Below are 14906 nucleotides of genomic sequence, written 5' to 3'. Positions count from 1 at the left end.
AGGTATCAACCATGTAGCAGCTATTGGGGTAGAGATAAAGGAGATTTGGACAAATTACAGTGGGTTACCAGATCTCTCCTACGGAAACCAATAGCGGGGACATGGCCTTTTGGTGAAATATCTATGTTACTTAAGGTTGTTAAAACAACACAAACAGTAAAGTATGCTAACTTCCCATCCCCACAACTCCAACTATGCTTTGAAAAAACTGTTGAAGGAGCATCTAACTTAGTGGATGATTGTAATAGAACAATAGATCATATTTGTAAGTGTTTTCAAGTTTGATTAATGCATTTTATCTTTGTTTATCAAAAAAAAAAAAAAAAAAGATAAGATTAACTCCTAGAGTCAAAACTTTCACATGGTTCACACATGTAAACGACGATTACCAAAATTAAAAAAAAAAAATTAATAAAAAAAGTAACAAAATAAAAGTTTCTATTTGAAAAGCAAAAACTGCTAAAACATTTTCTTGGTTTAAGCTCAAGAACCTATTAGTTAATGTTTGAATACAAGAAATGGATTTAATAATTTATGATTTTTTTTGGGTACAAATGGGCTTTATTAAGCCGGAGAATGGGGATATTAATATGCCTCAGCAAGAGTTGAACCCACGGCCTCTTCAAGAGGTGCTGGTCTCACCACTAGAACAACTCTGCGTTAACAATAATGCTAATGTCCTATGTCGATTGGAAAGGTAGAAAGCATGATTTTTTCCCCCTCCTTTTTGAGATAATTTTCATTTGTACCTTAAATTTGGTTTAAATCATCTTATATATTATTATCAAAATATTTTTGTAGATTTTTTATTTCTTTTTTTTTTTCAAGCCAGTAGGATGTTTAATTAGAAACTTATTCCACCATCAAATTATTGGTACCTCACGCATCCTTTGTTCAAGATCTGAATAAGAAAGAAGAAAAGAAAGAAAAAAAAAATCTCTCTTAAACAACAGACAAGAAAAGAAAAAACATTCAAAAGATGTATGGACATCATGAATTCATGAGTTGTCTTTTATTAAACTTTTTGAACACTAGGAAAGTTAAATAGAAAATAATATCATTTTATCTCTAGTGAATATCACTTGGATCAAACATTTTGCGGCATGGAAATGAAAATCACCGTTGGTTTTCTTATTTTATATTTCAAGCAATGAGACCGAAGATTCTCACGGCTACCCTGGAAATTTCTACTGCCCTCCGACAAGTTGCTATAAGTTTCGTGTTTATAGAAGTTGCTATGAAGCTTCTTTGGTGACTTGACTTTGGTAATCTTAAATCTTCATTGATTGACGGAAAGTGATGTTGAAGCCATCTTATCAGCTCTTCTGACTACTTTCTCCAGTCTCATTTCAGCTTGAATGGCTCAAATGAATACTGCAAGGCGGAAGTACGATGACCGAGATTACGCTTCTTCTTCTTCTTCATCACCGTCTTCCACTTCGGCAAGTAGGGGTACGAGGTGTTCTTGAGCCATAGAGGTGAAACCCTGTACAGCACCACGGACAACCTCTACCATGCCTTGGAGGATAGAGGAATTCTCACTTTCAGAGGCGATGAAAAGCTCATGAAAGGCATGAAATTAAAGCACTCAATTGTCTCTGCGATCCACCGGTCCAAGATCTTCATCGTCATATTCTCCCAAGGTTACGCTTCCAGCAGATGGTGCCTCCTTGAACTTGCCCAGATTGCAGAGTACTTGCAAGAGGGTAACCGAGGAGAAATAATAATAGTGTTGCCCGTTTTCTATGGTGTATCTGCCTCAGATATCCGAAACCAGACTGATAGATTTGAGATTGCCTTTCAACACTACCAGGAGGAGAGATTCGACACGAATACCGTAGAGGGATGGAAGAAGGCAGTGAAATGAGAGGATGGTACATACAGCGATTTAATTGGTAATTCCAAACAACACTTCTCTTAGCTTTCCTTTAATTAACCATCCAATATCACATTTTTAAGTAACGCGATGGAAGACTCTCATGGCTACCCAATAAATTTTTATTGCCTTACGGGAAGCTGCAAGGAAAGCTTCGTTCCCGAAGATGATTGGTAGCTGCTGCCTGCTGCTGTGAAGCTTCATGCTGACTTGACTTGGGTGATCTTAAATGTTGAATGATTAACGGAGGGAGATGTTGAAGCCATCTGATCAGTTCTTTTGTTCTTCCGAGCCGACTACCTTCTTCTCATGAATCATCTCTCATCTCAGCTTAAGAGGAAGGAAATGATAACTGCAAAGGGGAAGTACGACCATCGAGACTACGCTTCTTCTTCTTCTTCTTCTTCTTCATCACCGTCTCCCGCTTCGGCAAGTAGGGAGCACGACGTGTTCTTGAGCTTTGCAGGTCTGGATACCCGCCGTAACATCACTAGCGACCTCTTCCAAGCCTTGAAGGATAGAGGAATTCTCACTTACTTAGACCAAGATGGACTGCTCCTCGGAAATCAAATGTGGCAGTCACTGATTTCAGCGATCCACCGGTCCAAGATCTTCATCGTCATATTCTCCCACGGTTACGCTTTCAGCGCATGGTGCCTCAATGAACTTGCCCAGATTGCAGAGTTCTTGCAAAAGGGTAACCGAGGAGAAATAATAGTGTTGCCCGTTTTCTGTGGTGTATCTCCCTCAGATGTCCGAAACCAGACTGGTAGCTTTGAGATTGCCTTTCAACACCTCCAGAAGAGTTGCGACACCGAAACTTTAGAGGAATGGAAGAAGGCTCTGAGAGTGGTCGGTGAATTGAGAGGATGGTACATACAGGGATTTATTGAAAATGCACCGATGATACCGGGATTTAATGCCAATCCACCGTTGGTCAACTGGTAAGACTCATATTTCGTAGTAAAGAACAGCATATATAATATCCCACTCTATGTATAAAAAATCTCCAGTTCAACAAAAGAAAATTACATACAGGGATTCAATGGGTAATTCCAAACTACACTTCTCTTAGCTTTCCTTTAGTTAACCACCCAGTATCATTTTGAGTCTTAAAACGCCATTGATCCCGATTGGAATAAACCAAACCAAAGAAAAGAAAATATTTTCTTTGTTCATCAATGTATCAGCTACGACGCATTTATAATTCTCTGTTTACCGGTAAAGATTTTTTGTGTGAATCAATAGAAAGAATGCAATAATTAACACTAACGTACCCTTTTTTCCAATTCTAAGTGTCTCACCCAATCATGTCCAGTTCTTACGGTTTTTTTTCTTTTTCAAATCAACTTATTTTTTCCCCTTCTTGTTTGAATTATACTGCAGGGGAAAATCCGCAGGGGAATTTATACCGGTAATTGCTGAAACCGTTTTCCGTGATTTAGGAAATATAAAGTTGAGATCCCAGACTGTATACAGAGAGACCAGGGGTTTCTCAGCAAGCTGCAGAGGCAATACAGATTTCGGGTTCGTAAACTATACTGATTTCGCCTTAATTAGAAAGACGTCGTAGCTTTGTAACACCCCAGCACTAGCACCAGATATGCACATATGTATTAGTTTGGTTGAGATTTTCAGTTTCACTAAGGGCTGAACAATTTTTTTTATAAAACAGATGGCAAACTTTGAACGGCATCAGTTTCAGAGCTACTTACGAGGTCTCTCGTCCCTTTCACATATTCATAAACCACCGTGGGCCAGACACCAAGGGCAACATCGCTGCTTTGCTTTACCGGGATCTCACCAGTCTAGGACTCAATTCCTTCTTGGACAAGAGGAGTATAATGCATGGAGAAGAGCTTGAGATGGTCATTGAAACTGCTATACGGGAATGTAAGGTTGGGGTGGCGATCATCTCCCCCGATTATTGCACTTCTGAAAATTGTCTCCATGAGTTAGCTATGCTTATGGAATGCAACAAGAAACTGATACCCATCTTCTTTGACACCAAAGTTTCTGATCTGACTATTAAGAGCAATGGAAGTTTCTCAGACGAACAAATGGATAGGTTTAGTTCAGCCCTTAAGTTCATCAAGAAAAGGGCAGGCATCGAGTTCAATTCTAAAGAGTAAGCAATTTTCCTTTTCTTCTTTCTCCTAAAATATTAAAAACTTGTAATACTCTGATTTCTTGATCTTTTAAACATTTCTTATTTACTGGCTCCTACATGCATCTTTCAGGGATTGGCCTGATATGATAGACAGAGTTTTAGCAAGCGTGATGAACATGATTAACAAGGATTGGGAGATCAAAGAAACAGATTATCATCCGCCGCATGAGCTATTATGCTAATTTAAATGGATATTTACATTGATGTGGGGCCTTCATCCATTAGGCAGTATGGAGTTTGCCACCCTTTCTCTTCAGAGATTACAGACCAAGCCCAATATGTAGAGGAACTAATGGGATCACACTAGAAATATTGATACAATTTTGCTATGATTTAGTCTATAAGAGTACTATGTAAGGTTTTTATTGCTGGATTTATTTGTCCATCTAGTCAGGTTGGGTCTAGTTAATTTTTAGTTGGATATTTGATATGTTTTGATTAAATGATTTTCTTACCTACAACACCTTCTTTTGAATCGTATTTCATTCATTCTACAAGTATAATGTCTAATTGTATTATTTTAATAATATTGAATGTGGTATTGTCAGATTTTAGAAGAGAAGGGGAATGAAAAAGCCAAAGCCATGAGACTAGGTAATATGAATGAGTGTAATAGTATTTTGTTTAATGGAGGTGGTGAGTGAGGGTAAAAAATCATCTGTTGTGCACAGTAGTGCAGCATCACAATGCGATAGGTTTGTTAATCTGAATAAATGGCTGAGATCGTAAGGCTGGTTTTTAAGTAAAAGATATGATTCCGTTTTGGCAAAACCCACCCATCTCTAAAACCACCCGGTTCTAGAACTTAGGGAACTTTTAGTAACGGGCTAGAGAACTGTTTTCTATGTTCTATCATTCTTAGAACACAGAAAAACAATCAAAATGCATTTGGCAATAGGGTTGTTTTGTCTTTCTTCTTCCCCTTTGCTCTCTGTAAATCCCTAAATGCCTTCACTACATCTAGATGGATCTCTGGTGATGTGACCCTTAAACTGGCTGATGCCACTTGAGTAGATTTTCTTCCCACAAAAATGACATTGTGTTTTATTACTATCTCCATCAATAGTTACACAGTATTGCCATGCTGGGTAAGTCCTCCCTCCTGCTGCTGGTCTCTTAGGCTTTTCCTATGGTTGCAGTTGTCCCCGTCCACCCTGTGAAGAACCAGCTCCACTTTGAATCCCACTAGCATACATGATGACAGTTGCATTCAAAATGATTGCATAAGTCACTAAACAACACCAAAATAATTTTCTCTATAGAAATAAACAATCGTGTACAATGTGCCTAAATGTATAACTAGCAATTCTTCATTTAATTTTAAATATAAAAGAAATTTTTACAATTTTTTGGGCAAAAAAATAAGTTGTCCATATCAAAACCGGCGATGAAGCCACACGGCAACACTTAAGTAATACTTACATAATTATTCCATAATTTTCAAAACATTTTCCCCCATTTTCCCCTATTTTCTCCATTTTTTCATAATTAATAATATTTTTATTAATATTTTAATAATTTTTGAAAAATAAAATAATTATTTATTTGGTGAAAAAATATTTTGACTCCGTGAATCCGTAGATCAACTCATGGAGTTCTACATATGTTTTTTCTATCATCATACAACAGATATATCACTTAAAAAGTAAGCATTTTTAATGTAAAAAATACAATTTTTTACTTCCAAAAATAAAAAATAAATAAATTACTTGTGAAAAAATTTTCGACTCCGTGAGCTCGTAGGTTTGTTCACGGCATTAAACATATTTTAATTTCATAACCATCCAACAACATTATGACATGCATTTTGTGAAAAAATAGTTGGAGAAGAATGGTTACATGTAAGACGAAAAAACTCACAGATCTATGCGAAATCCCTCTTGATTGATAGAAATAACGTGATATCCTGCAATAAAGATACAAGATGTACTTGTAGATGTCAAAGATCAGACCAAAATATGGTAAAAAGTGCAAGAAATAGGAGAGAGAGAGAGAGAGAGAGAGAGAGAGAGAGAGAGAGAGAGAGAGAGAGAGACTATGTGGAAGTTTGGAGAAGAGAGAGAAAATATAAAAAATCAAATTGAAATTCGGTCGAAAATTCGACCGATATTTCAATATATCGTCGACTTAATGTATAAGTCATTTTGCGAGGAGGAGTTGTGTCGGCCCCTAGCAACATGGTGATATATCATTGACACATTTAACATTGGTGTTATGTGAGGTATTCAACCAGTGGTGATTATTCCATAGCTAGTAAGGGTAAGCTGTTCAACCATTGGTGATTATACTTTTCTAGAGACAGATGAACTATTGGTCCTATCTATTGCCTAATTTTGGTTGGTCATCAAAGGCATATAACTGTAACATTATTGAAACTTCACAGCATTTAATCCCTTTTATTCTTTACTTGAGCCGGGTGAACTCCTGTTTGTATTTCTTGCTCGGCTCAAAGGAATAATTCATTGTATCAATATCACTGTTGAAGTTGATAGCATTGACCCCACCAGCCGATATATATTTATGTATTACCTGGATACCGTGGATCTGTCTTTCTTTCTCCCCCCCCCCCCCACCTTCTTTTTTGTTTCTCTTTCACTTTTTTGGTTATTCAATATTGTTTGGTCCATTTTGTTGGTGTGAAGAAATAGGGTCTTAGCTCTCTGGTTCTGTCACACCCCTGCCGGCCAGCCTCGGTTACCCACCTGACAACCCGTGGGTGCGATCCATCACAGGATCCACGGTTTTAGTCTATTAATAATAATAAATACAAATACATGAAATCAAGAGCAAGAATAGAGCAATAATTAATAAAAATGTTATAGGAGTCCAAATACTCCAATAAAAATCCAAGAAATAGCCAAAGGAAAGAATCAAGAATCAAATATAATATCGAGTTCAGCGGAAGCAAAATAAATGAACTTGATAATCTTCTCTTTGGTTTTCTTTTCTAAATCTAAAAACTAGTTTTCTAAATTAGCAAGTAAAGATGTCATCTAATCTTTCTTCACACGATCATCAAAATCCTGGGAATCTGCCTCCGTCAGCCATCAATGGGTTGCTAAAAGTGCACACAAGCATCTTCAGGAGGCTCCATGCTCTGCAAGTCCATGTACCACTGTCTGTCTCACATCAGCTTCATACGAGAAGGCTCTTTCATATGAATCATCTCCAACTTCCGACGTTGAGCCACCATCTGTACAACTCATATAATATATATAATGAAAGGAGTGAGTTCTAACGAACTCAGTAAGGAAAGGACAATTCTCATATATATGTCAATACAATCCACGAATGTGTTATTCCCAGATTGACACTGAGAGGGGGGGTGAATCAGTGTCTTCAAAAATTCACCACAATGTGGCTGGGTCTACCAGACAGTGTACCACCACTCTGCAATCAAGGCACTCCAATATGTGCAACAAAGAAAAATAAACAAAAACGCAATGCACCAGAGTTTACGTGGTTCGGCCAAATTGCCTACATCCACGGAATAATACCCAACCTAGGGTTTCGTATATTACTCAATACACTCTTAGATATTTTGACTACAACAAACAGTCACAGAACACCAATCCCTGCTTTAGTCTAAAATGCAATTTAGACAAGGGCACCAACCCCAACCCCCTAGACAAGCTCCAACTTGCTAGGTCACAATGTAAACCAATAATTCAAGTTCCCCAAATTACATTCATGAGCTAGATTCTTCATCACTAAACATAACCTAGAAAATAATAGATAATCACTTGTGAATACGAGTTACCTCAACTTGTGTAAGATGCATGGTAACAATACTTGTTTCTTTTTTTTTCTCCAACTCTCTTTTTTTTTCTCTTTTCAATCTTTTTCAGTTTTCTCTCTTTAAAAAAGCCATACAACCATGTTTCCTTCTTTTCTTCTGCTGCTTCTTCTTTCTTCTCTTTCACTTTCTTTCTTGTTCAGCAAAACAAAAGACTTCTTATTCCCATACTTCAGATCTCCAAAGCCAACCAACGTCTTCTGGTTCGACCTCCACGCTATTCCCAAGCTCCTCAAAACGTCCTTACTCTTCTGCTGGAGTTTGCTCTCCTTTTATAGATTAATTTAACTCAGAGTTTGAATCAAACTCAGAGTTCTTATCTAACTTAAACAAGGAGTGTTTTAACGTACAAATCGGACTAACTTCGAGATCTCCAATGAACAATCCCACCGTTGGATTTGAAGATCAAGAAGTCTTGAAGCTCTCCTCCAAAAATCGGCTCAATCGAACACTGGATGACCATCCGATGAAGAGGTTGATCAAAACTGGACTCAGAGTTTGAATCAAACTCAGAGTTCCTATCTGACTTAAACAAGGAGTGTTTTGACGTACCAATCGGACTAAATTAGAGATCTCCAATGAACAATCCCACCGTTGGATTTGAAGATCAAGAAGTTGTAAAGCTCTCCTCCAAAAATCGGCTCAATCGGACACTGGATGACCATCCGATGAAGAGGTTGATCAAAACTGGACAGAGACCCTCAAAAACGGGATTCTTGAGTTTTCTTTATTTGAATTGGATTCTTTCTCTCGGAACCTTTTTGTGTGTTGCTGTACCATATCAAAACCCACTTAAGTTGCCAACAATGACAACACCTTCATTTTAGGCCAATGGAACAACACCACGAATGTATATATGAAATGATATGGATGATATGCAGAAATATGAATGCTACTAAGATCTAACTATGCAAGTCTCTAATAGCTGACATGCTTTAAGATATACACCAGCCAAGATATCTCAATGGAATACCTCCTCCATCACAACTACACTACATCACTCTTTATCATACCATGAACAGTTGTGCAATATCATAAAAGATGAAGTACATCAAAGAACACCACTAACAGCAAGTATACAATAAGATTCACATGCTTTATACAATTACAGCAAGTTACATGATCAAAGAATAGTAAATAGAACAGTTGAATTATCATGTGTATGTAATTGCATATAAATAAGAATGCATGTCCTTACCTGTAATTTAGTAGAAGTCCTCTAACTTCAATCTAAAAACTATTATAAGACTTTTATTTGAAACAGAGAACACCTAGGCATAGGGTTACAAGAATGTATAAGAGTCAAGAGTCAAAACAAATCCAAAATCAAACCTACACTATCACTGGAAACCAGCCGGTTGCTTGTGGCGGTTGCTTAAGTTAAGCGACCTCCACAAGCGACCGCCCCTGTTTCAGATAATTTCCAACTCTGAAAATCAGACTTTTTATCATCCAATTTCAATCCATTTTGGAATGATCTTAGTCCGAATTTCAAGCTTAATAGGTCTAGAACAAGGGGGTAACAAGAAACCCTAAAATTAACAAAGATTTATTACTCAAATCATTTCCCTTGATGGGATCCATCCATTAAACAAATGCGGGGATTCGTTTATGGACAGGATCTCATCAAGAACATTGAAAAGGGAGATACAACTAATCAATTGGGTAACCACTAACAAAATGGGGATGGGTTCATATCAATCAGAGGTTAAAAAGAAGAGAATGGCAGATGGAGATTCATTACCTTAACCAGAATTACCAAGAATAGAAGAGAAAAGGTTCCATATCATTAACAGCACTTTGCCCACCTTCTAGCACGTTTCCATTGCCGCCTAATCGCCCAAAATAGCAATCCCGAACATAATAATGCGTTAATAGGGCGAGGGATGCTATTTATAACGAACAAGGGGCAAAATAGGGCATTTTCCCGTAAGCAGAACCGGGCGGTCGCTTGGTTTAATCAACCGCCACTAGCAACCGCCCCCAAGTATATTGCTATACAAGGGTGCTTTGCTCAGGGGGTTGAAACACAAACACATTCTAGCCCTAAACAACACATGGGGGATGTCTTACCTTCATTCCGGACATCTCCAAACACCACATGCCTTCTACCGGAGATCCAACTTCCCAGTAAGGCAGATTGTTGATCAACAAGAGAATCCAGATCCATGGGTTCTAGATATGGATCATGGACTCCTATCTGGACACTCCACAAAATTAACCCGACTAAACCTTTGGGTTCTCGGACCTACAATACGGATTCCGAGTTAGAAAAACGGGGGTTGTTACAGGTTCGCTCCTAATCCAAGCCATGCACCTGTGATTAAAAAAGAGGTGAGATTGGGCCGTCTCTAAGGACGGGGAGCCACCTCCAATGATTAAGTCAGTCCTTGAAGAAGAAACTGTGAATCACTCCTAGAAGAATAAATGCTCAAGGAGTATGCAAGAGATTCATGGAGAGAATGTTCTTGGTGAACTTTAAGAGGAAAAGTAATGGCTGGAGAACCTCCTCTTTACCTGTGCAATCATCTACTATTTATAATGAACCTTTAGCCTTTGGTGGTTTCCAGCTATGATTTCGTCCCCTGATTGGAACGATGGAGATGGTCTTCTGAATATGAGGGCTTTTAGATGTGGTCAGCTAGATTGTCTTAGCCGTCGAAATGTCCTGTTAGCAGAACGCAGATCTGGCATATCCTTCTACTGATGTGACTGAAGCTCATAAAGAAAGGTCAATCAAGCCGCTGACTTAGGGCTCGAGGAAGGCTTGGAGTGTGCGAAGCTTCTACTATCCGCAGGGGATAACGGGTATTCTAGGTACATTCAATGCGAACCCACCATGTGGAGCTTTCTGCCAAGTCCCATGTTAAGGGGAAGCTTAATCCTCCTGTAACTTCTCAATAGGTGAGACTTCATTTGAGCCTTAAGGCTGAGAAGTGTCTGAACTATACATGACATTTGAGGCCAGTTCAGGAACCAGTTTTTTGGCCCATGAATGGTTGACAAATATGTTGATAACACATTTCATTATAGTTGTACAATCTATGTGTAGATATAATTTCTCGCAGCATTGATGAATATTATGAGATGTTACTTGATTCCTTTTCAAGGTAAGACAACAATAAGGTTGACTCATTGAATTATTTTAGCTGGTTTTCAGTGAAGATGGAAGGTTGAGCTGTGGCTATTCGAGTTTTAGGGGAAAAAGCGCAAGCATGGAGGACTTCTATGATGTTAAAATGTCTAACATACTTACAATGTATGTACCTTAAATGGAGGGCTTCAAAAGTTACCATGTTACAAGTCTTAGTGTCTCACCGTAAAGCTTTAAGAAATCAATTCTATCTAAAGAGGGTATTCATCTGATTTACCTCTTCAAATTCAACGTGAATAGAAATCTGATGAACAACAATGTTACTCCCCACCCTTCCAGCTCCTACAAAGAAACAGTATGGGGTAAATGTTACTGTTAGTGGATCATTGAAAAAATTTGTTTGATTTTTGGTAATGTGATCATATGCCTTGATATTCTGATTTAATGACTACCACATCTTATTTTAGGACTTAAAATCAAGGATTTGAGAGATCACTTTGTTATTGAGCAATCTGGATTGGCTGATACTTGACTAGTTTAGCTTGGATCAGCTGATTCTAGCTGAGCTCAGATTAGCCAAGGCCAATCCCAATGGGATCTTGACTATTCTTGATTCTTTCTTATAATTAATGATCTCTTTTCCTTAAAGTACAGGATTTTGGATTTTTATGATCATAATGTGTTATCTTGATAGGTCACGGTGGTTCTCGTGCGGCTGAATATTTGAAGGAACACATATTTGAGAATCTCCTGAAGCATCCAAAATTTATGACAGATACTAAATTGGCCATGGATTGCGTTCTAGATTTTCAATTCTATATGTAGTGCATTTTCTGCTTGTTCTACATCTTTATGCATATTCAGTTTATCCATTCCAGCCACTGATTTGGTGCTGGAAGCTGCACGATCGGAATTAGTAGAAGATATATACATTGCCTTGGAACAAATAAAAACTGATGGAAAATAGTATCTTATCTTGTCCTTCTCTCTCATACTCTCTCTGTTCTTACATTTCACAAGGCAGAGAAGAAGAAAGAAGGCAAAGGATGTCCATGATGATGGTTCTACGGCCTCAACCACAGTTTTGGTTGGTAACCATCTATATGTAGCAAATGTAGGAGACTCACATGCAATAATATCAAAAGGAGGTAAAGGTATTCTGTTACTTTTAGATTTTGGTTAATCTGATAGCTTGTTATGTCTTGGTAGTAGCTAATTAATAAAGAAGCAATGTCCATGCTTTACTGGATGTATTTTTTGACGCCTTTATTTTATGGATAAGGTTTCTCCTTCAATTGAAGATTCATTATGCGATTATGATTTGATAACTCCAATGGACTCATGAACTACACCTCTGTCAAGTTGGAGAAAACTGATGTAGATCACAAGTCCCTGTGTAACCATAAGAACAAGCTCTGGAGCAGCTTAATGTAGTTGTAGGATTCAACTTCTGTAAGGACTAGCCTGGTCTGATTGTGTAGCAAATTTTCATTAGCTTGGATATGGTCAATGGTGCGTCACATAATGCAGCCCTAACCCAAAAAGCTGGAACATGAAGAAAAGAAGAGAGAGGAAAAGTGCTACTGTTATGGTTCTAGTTCATGGTGGTAGATTGGGCATGGGTCTATTGTAAAACCTGTATGATGCCAATAACATAAGTATCCCTAAAACTGTCTAAACTGTTTACCAAAAAAAAAAAAAAAAAAAACTGTCTAAACTGAATTTTCTAAGCAGCTTACCTATCGTACCTACCATGTACAGTATTGGTCACATGCAAAACTAGTATGTGATATATATGATGCCAACACATAGAACCATGATGCAGATTCATCACCACTGAAACAGGTCTCTTTTCCTAGAAATAGCCTACGGCCATATAAGTGTTGGGCATTTGATTTTACCTTGTAATGAGCCTCTCTCGTGGGCATGAAGGGTGAGGACTTCAATGGAGAAACAAGAGGAAGCTTCCATTACCCAAAATAAAAAAATAAAGAGAGAAGTTTCAAACTGATCAATTCAATTGTGGTAGAATAGGGAATCCAATGTTTGATAAAGATGTGATGGTTGAAGGAAAAACGAAATTGTTCCTAAATAGTTTGAAATAATATTTTTGAAGAATAAAGCAAAGTTCATTTAACAAAAGACCTTAAAATGACAACATCATCTTATTTATGTGGTGTTTGAGTGGAAAGCAAAGGAAAACATGATTGATGAGATAAACTGTGGGATGTTAGTAGTCAAACCTAATATGAAGACAAAATTTGCATTTATTTCTACTCATAAGGAAAAGGCAGATAGATAGAATAATTATCCTATATTCTTTATATATTTTTTCTTATTGTGAACCACAGGTTCTTCTCAAGGAGATGAAATTTCAAAGCATCTTGCAATTATCATTGGAATTTTGGCTGCAGTTGATCCGATCATCATTTTTGTTTCTATAATTAGCAAAGCCATTGAAAGGAATAATGGTATTGTCGTTTACTTTCTAAACATTTGTTTATTCTCTCTTCTCTTATTTCCATTACAAATTCATTCTTTCTAGATTGTAGGTGAAGATGGTAAATAATTATCAAAGTCAAAACTCTAGAAGCATGATTATGTCTGATTTTTCATTAAGTCATGATTAAATAATTTTGTAAATCCTAAACTAGTGGTATGGTATTGTGAATTTACAATTGTAACTCAATAAAAATAGAAAACATCAAAAAAAAGAGGGGGGGGAGCTTATTGTGAAATCATCATTTTGCTCTCTCTAAACATTGTCTTTTTCTTAATTTCCTCCTCCTTCACGGCAAGATCTCTTTTTATTTTTATGTTTCTTATTTTATTATGCTTCAATGGTAAATTGACAACAACATAGGTGTAGCATAGGAATCACAAAACTATTTAACCATGACTTGACGGAAAATATTAAAGGAATGTATCACAATGCAATTTCAAGTAACATTTTAGGGTGTCTATGTCAATTTAGCATTATTTTGGAGTGTCTATGCCAATTTGACAAAATTCTAGGAGTGTATACTTTTACCCATACATTTTGCTGTGTCCCTCAAATTTTTCCTAAGATTATTGAATAATTTATTTTGAAAACAAATAAATTTTTAAGTAATTAATCATCATTCAATCCTAATTAAAAGATTCCAAATAAAAATGTCCCAATTCAAAAAGAGTGAAAACCAAAAGACTGTCTTCTTGAGTAATAAAGGAAAACAAAACCTTACAACAAAATGAAGGAAAAGTATAACTAGAACTGAAATTTACTTTAAAAGAACACTCTTTGCGGTTCTTTTTTCTGTTTTTGTTTTTTGTTGCAGGTAGACTTTTTGCATCTCAGTTTGAGGCACATGAGACCTCTGCTCTAGGCCCCTTGGTTTTTTTAACCCAAAACTCTGAAACTCTATATTAAACCTTCCAAGCAGTCACGCCTGGAACTGTCAACAAAACACAGGGGTATGTTACTGAATAAAATGCTTGGAGAAAAAGGGATTCACTTGGTTCTCACCCATGGAGGAGTCAATCCCTTTTTGGACGAGATGAATATAATGCTTGGAGAAAAAGTTGATATGGTCATTGAAGCTGCCATACGGGAATGTAAGGTTAGGTTGGCGATCATCTCTCCAGATTATTGCACTTGTAAATATTGTCTCGATGAGTTAGCTATGATAATGGAATATAACAAGGAAGTGATACCCATCGACACCATAGTTTCTGATCTGACAGTTAGGAGCGATGAAAGTTTCTCAGACGAGCAGATGGGTAGGTTTAGTTGCACTCTTAAGTTCATCAAGAATAAGACAGGCATCGAGTTCAATTCTAAAAAGTAAGCAATTTTCCTTTTCTTTTTTCTTCTAAAATATTAAAAACTTGTAATATTCTGATTTCTTGATCTTTTAAACATTTCTTATTTACTGGCTCGTACATGCATCTTTCAGGGAGTGGACTACTATTATAAAAAGACTTCCTTTGT

At 37.1% G+C, this 14906-nt stretch overlaps 1 protein-coding gene across 1 annotated transcript; it reads left to right on the top strand.

The window, feature by feature from the left end:
• The first annotated feature begins 1260 nt into the window (after nucleotides 1–1260).
• On the top strand, nucleotides 1261–4500 carry LOC149026489 (uncharacterized). Its single transcript, XM_089143328.1, has 4 exons — nucleotides 1261–2820; nucleotides 3263–3403; nucleotides 3552–4004; nucleotides 4117–4500. The coding sequence occupies exons 1-4, from the start codon at nucleotides 2186–2188 to the stop codon at nucleotides 4226–4228; spliced, it is 1341 nt and encodes a 446-aa protein (XP_088999454.1). The 5' UTR covers nucleotides 1261–2185; the 3' UTR covers nucleotides 4229–4500.
• Nucleotides 4501–14906: the final 10406 nt, after the last annotated feature.

The sequence above is a fragment of the Hakea prostrata genome, chromosome 2 (genome assembly GCF_041222555.1).
Source record: "Hakea prostrata isolate BN-2017 chromosome 2, UWA_Hpros_2, whole genome shotgun sequence".
Lineage (NCBI taxonomy): Eukaryota > Viridiplantae > Streptophyta > Magnoliopsida > Proteales > Proteaceae > Hakea > Hakea prostrata.
The sequence above is the reverse complement of the archived record's forward strand: the minus strand, read 5'-3'. Positions and strand labels throughout refer to the sequence as shown.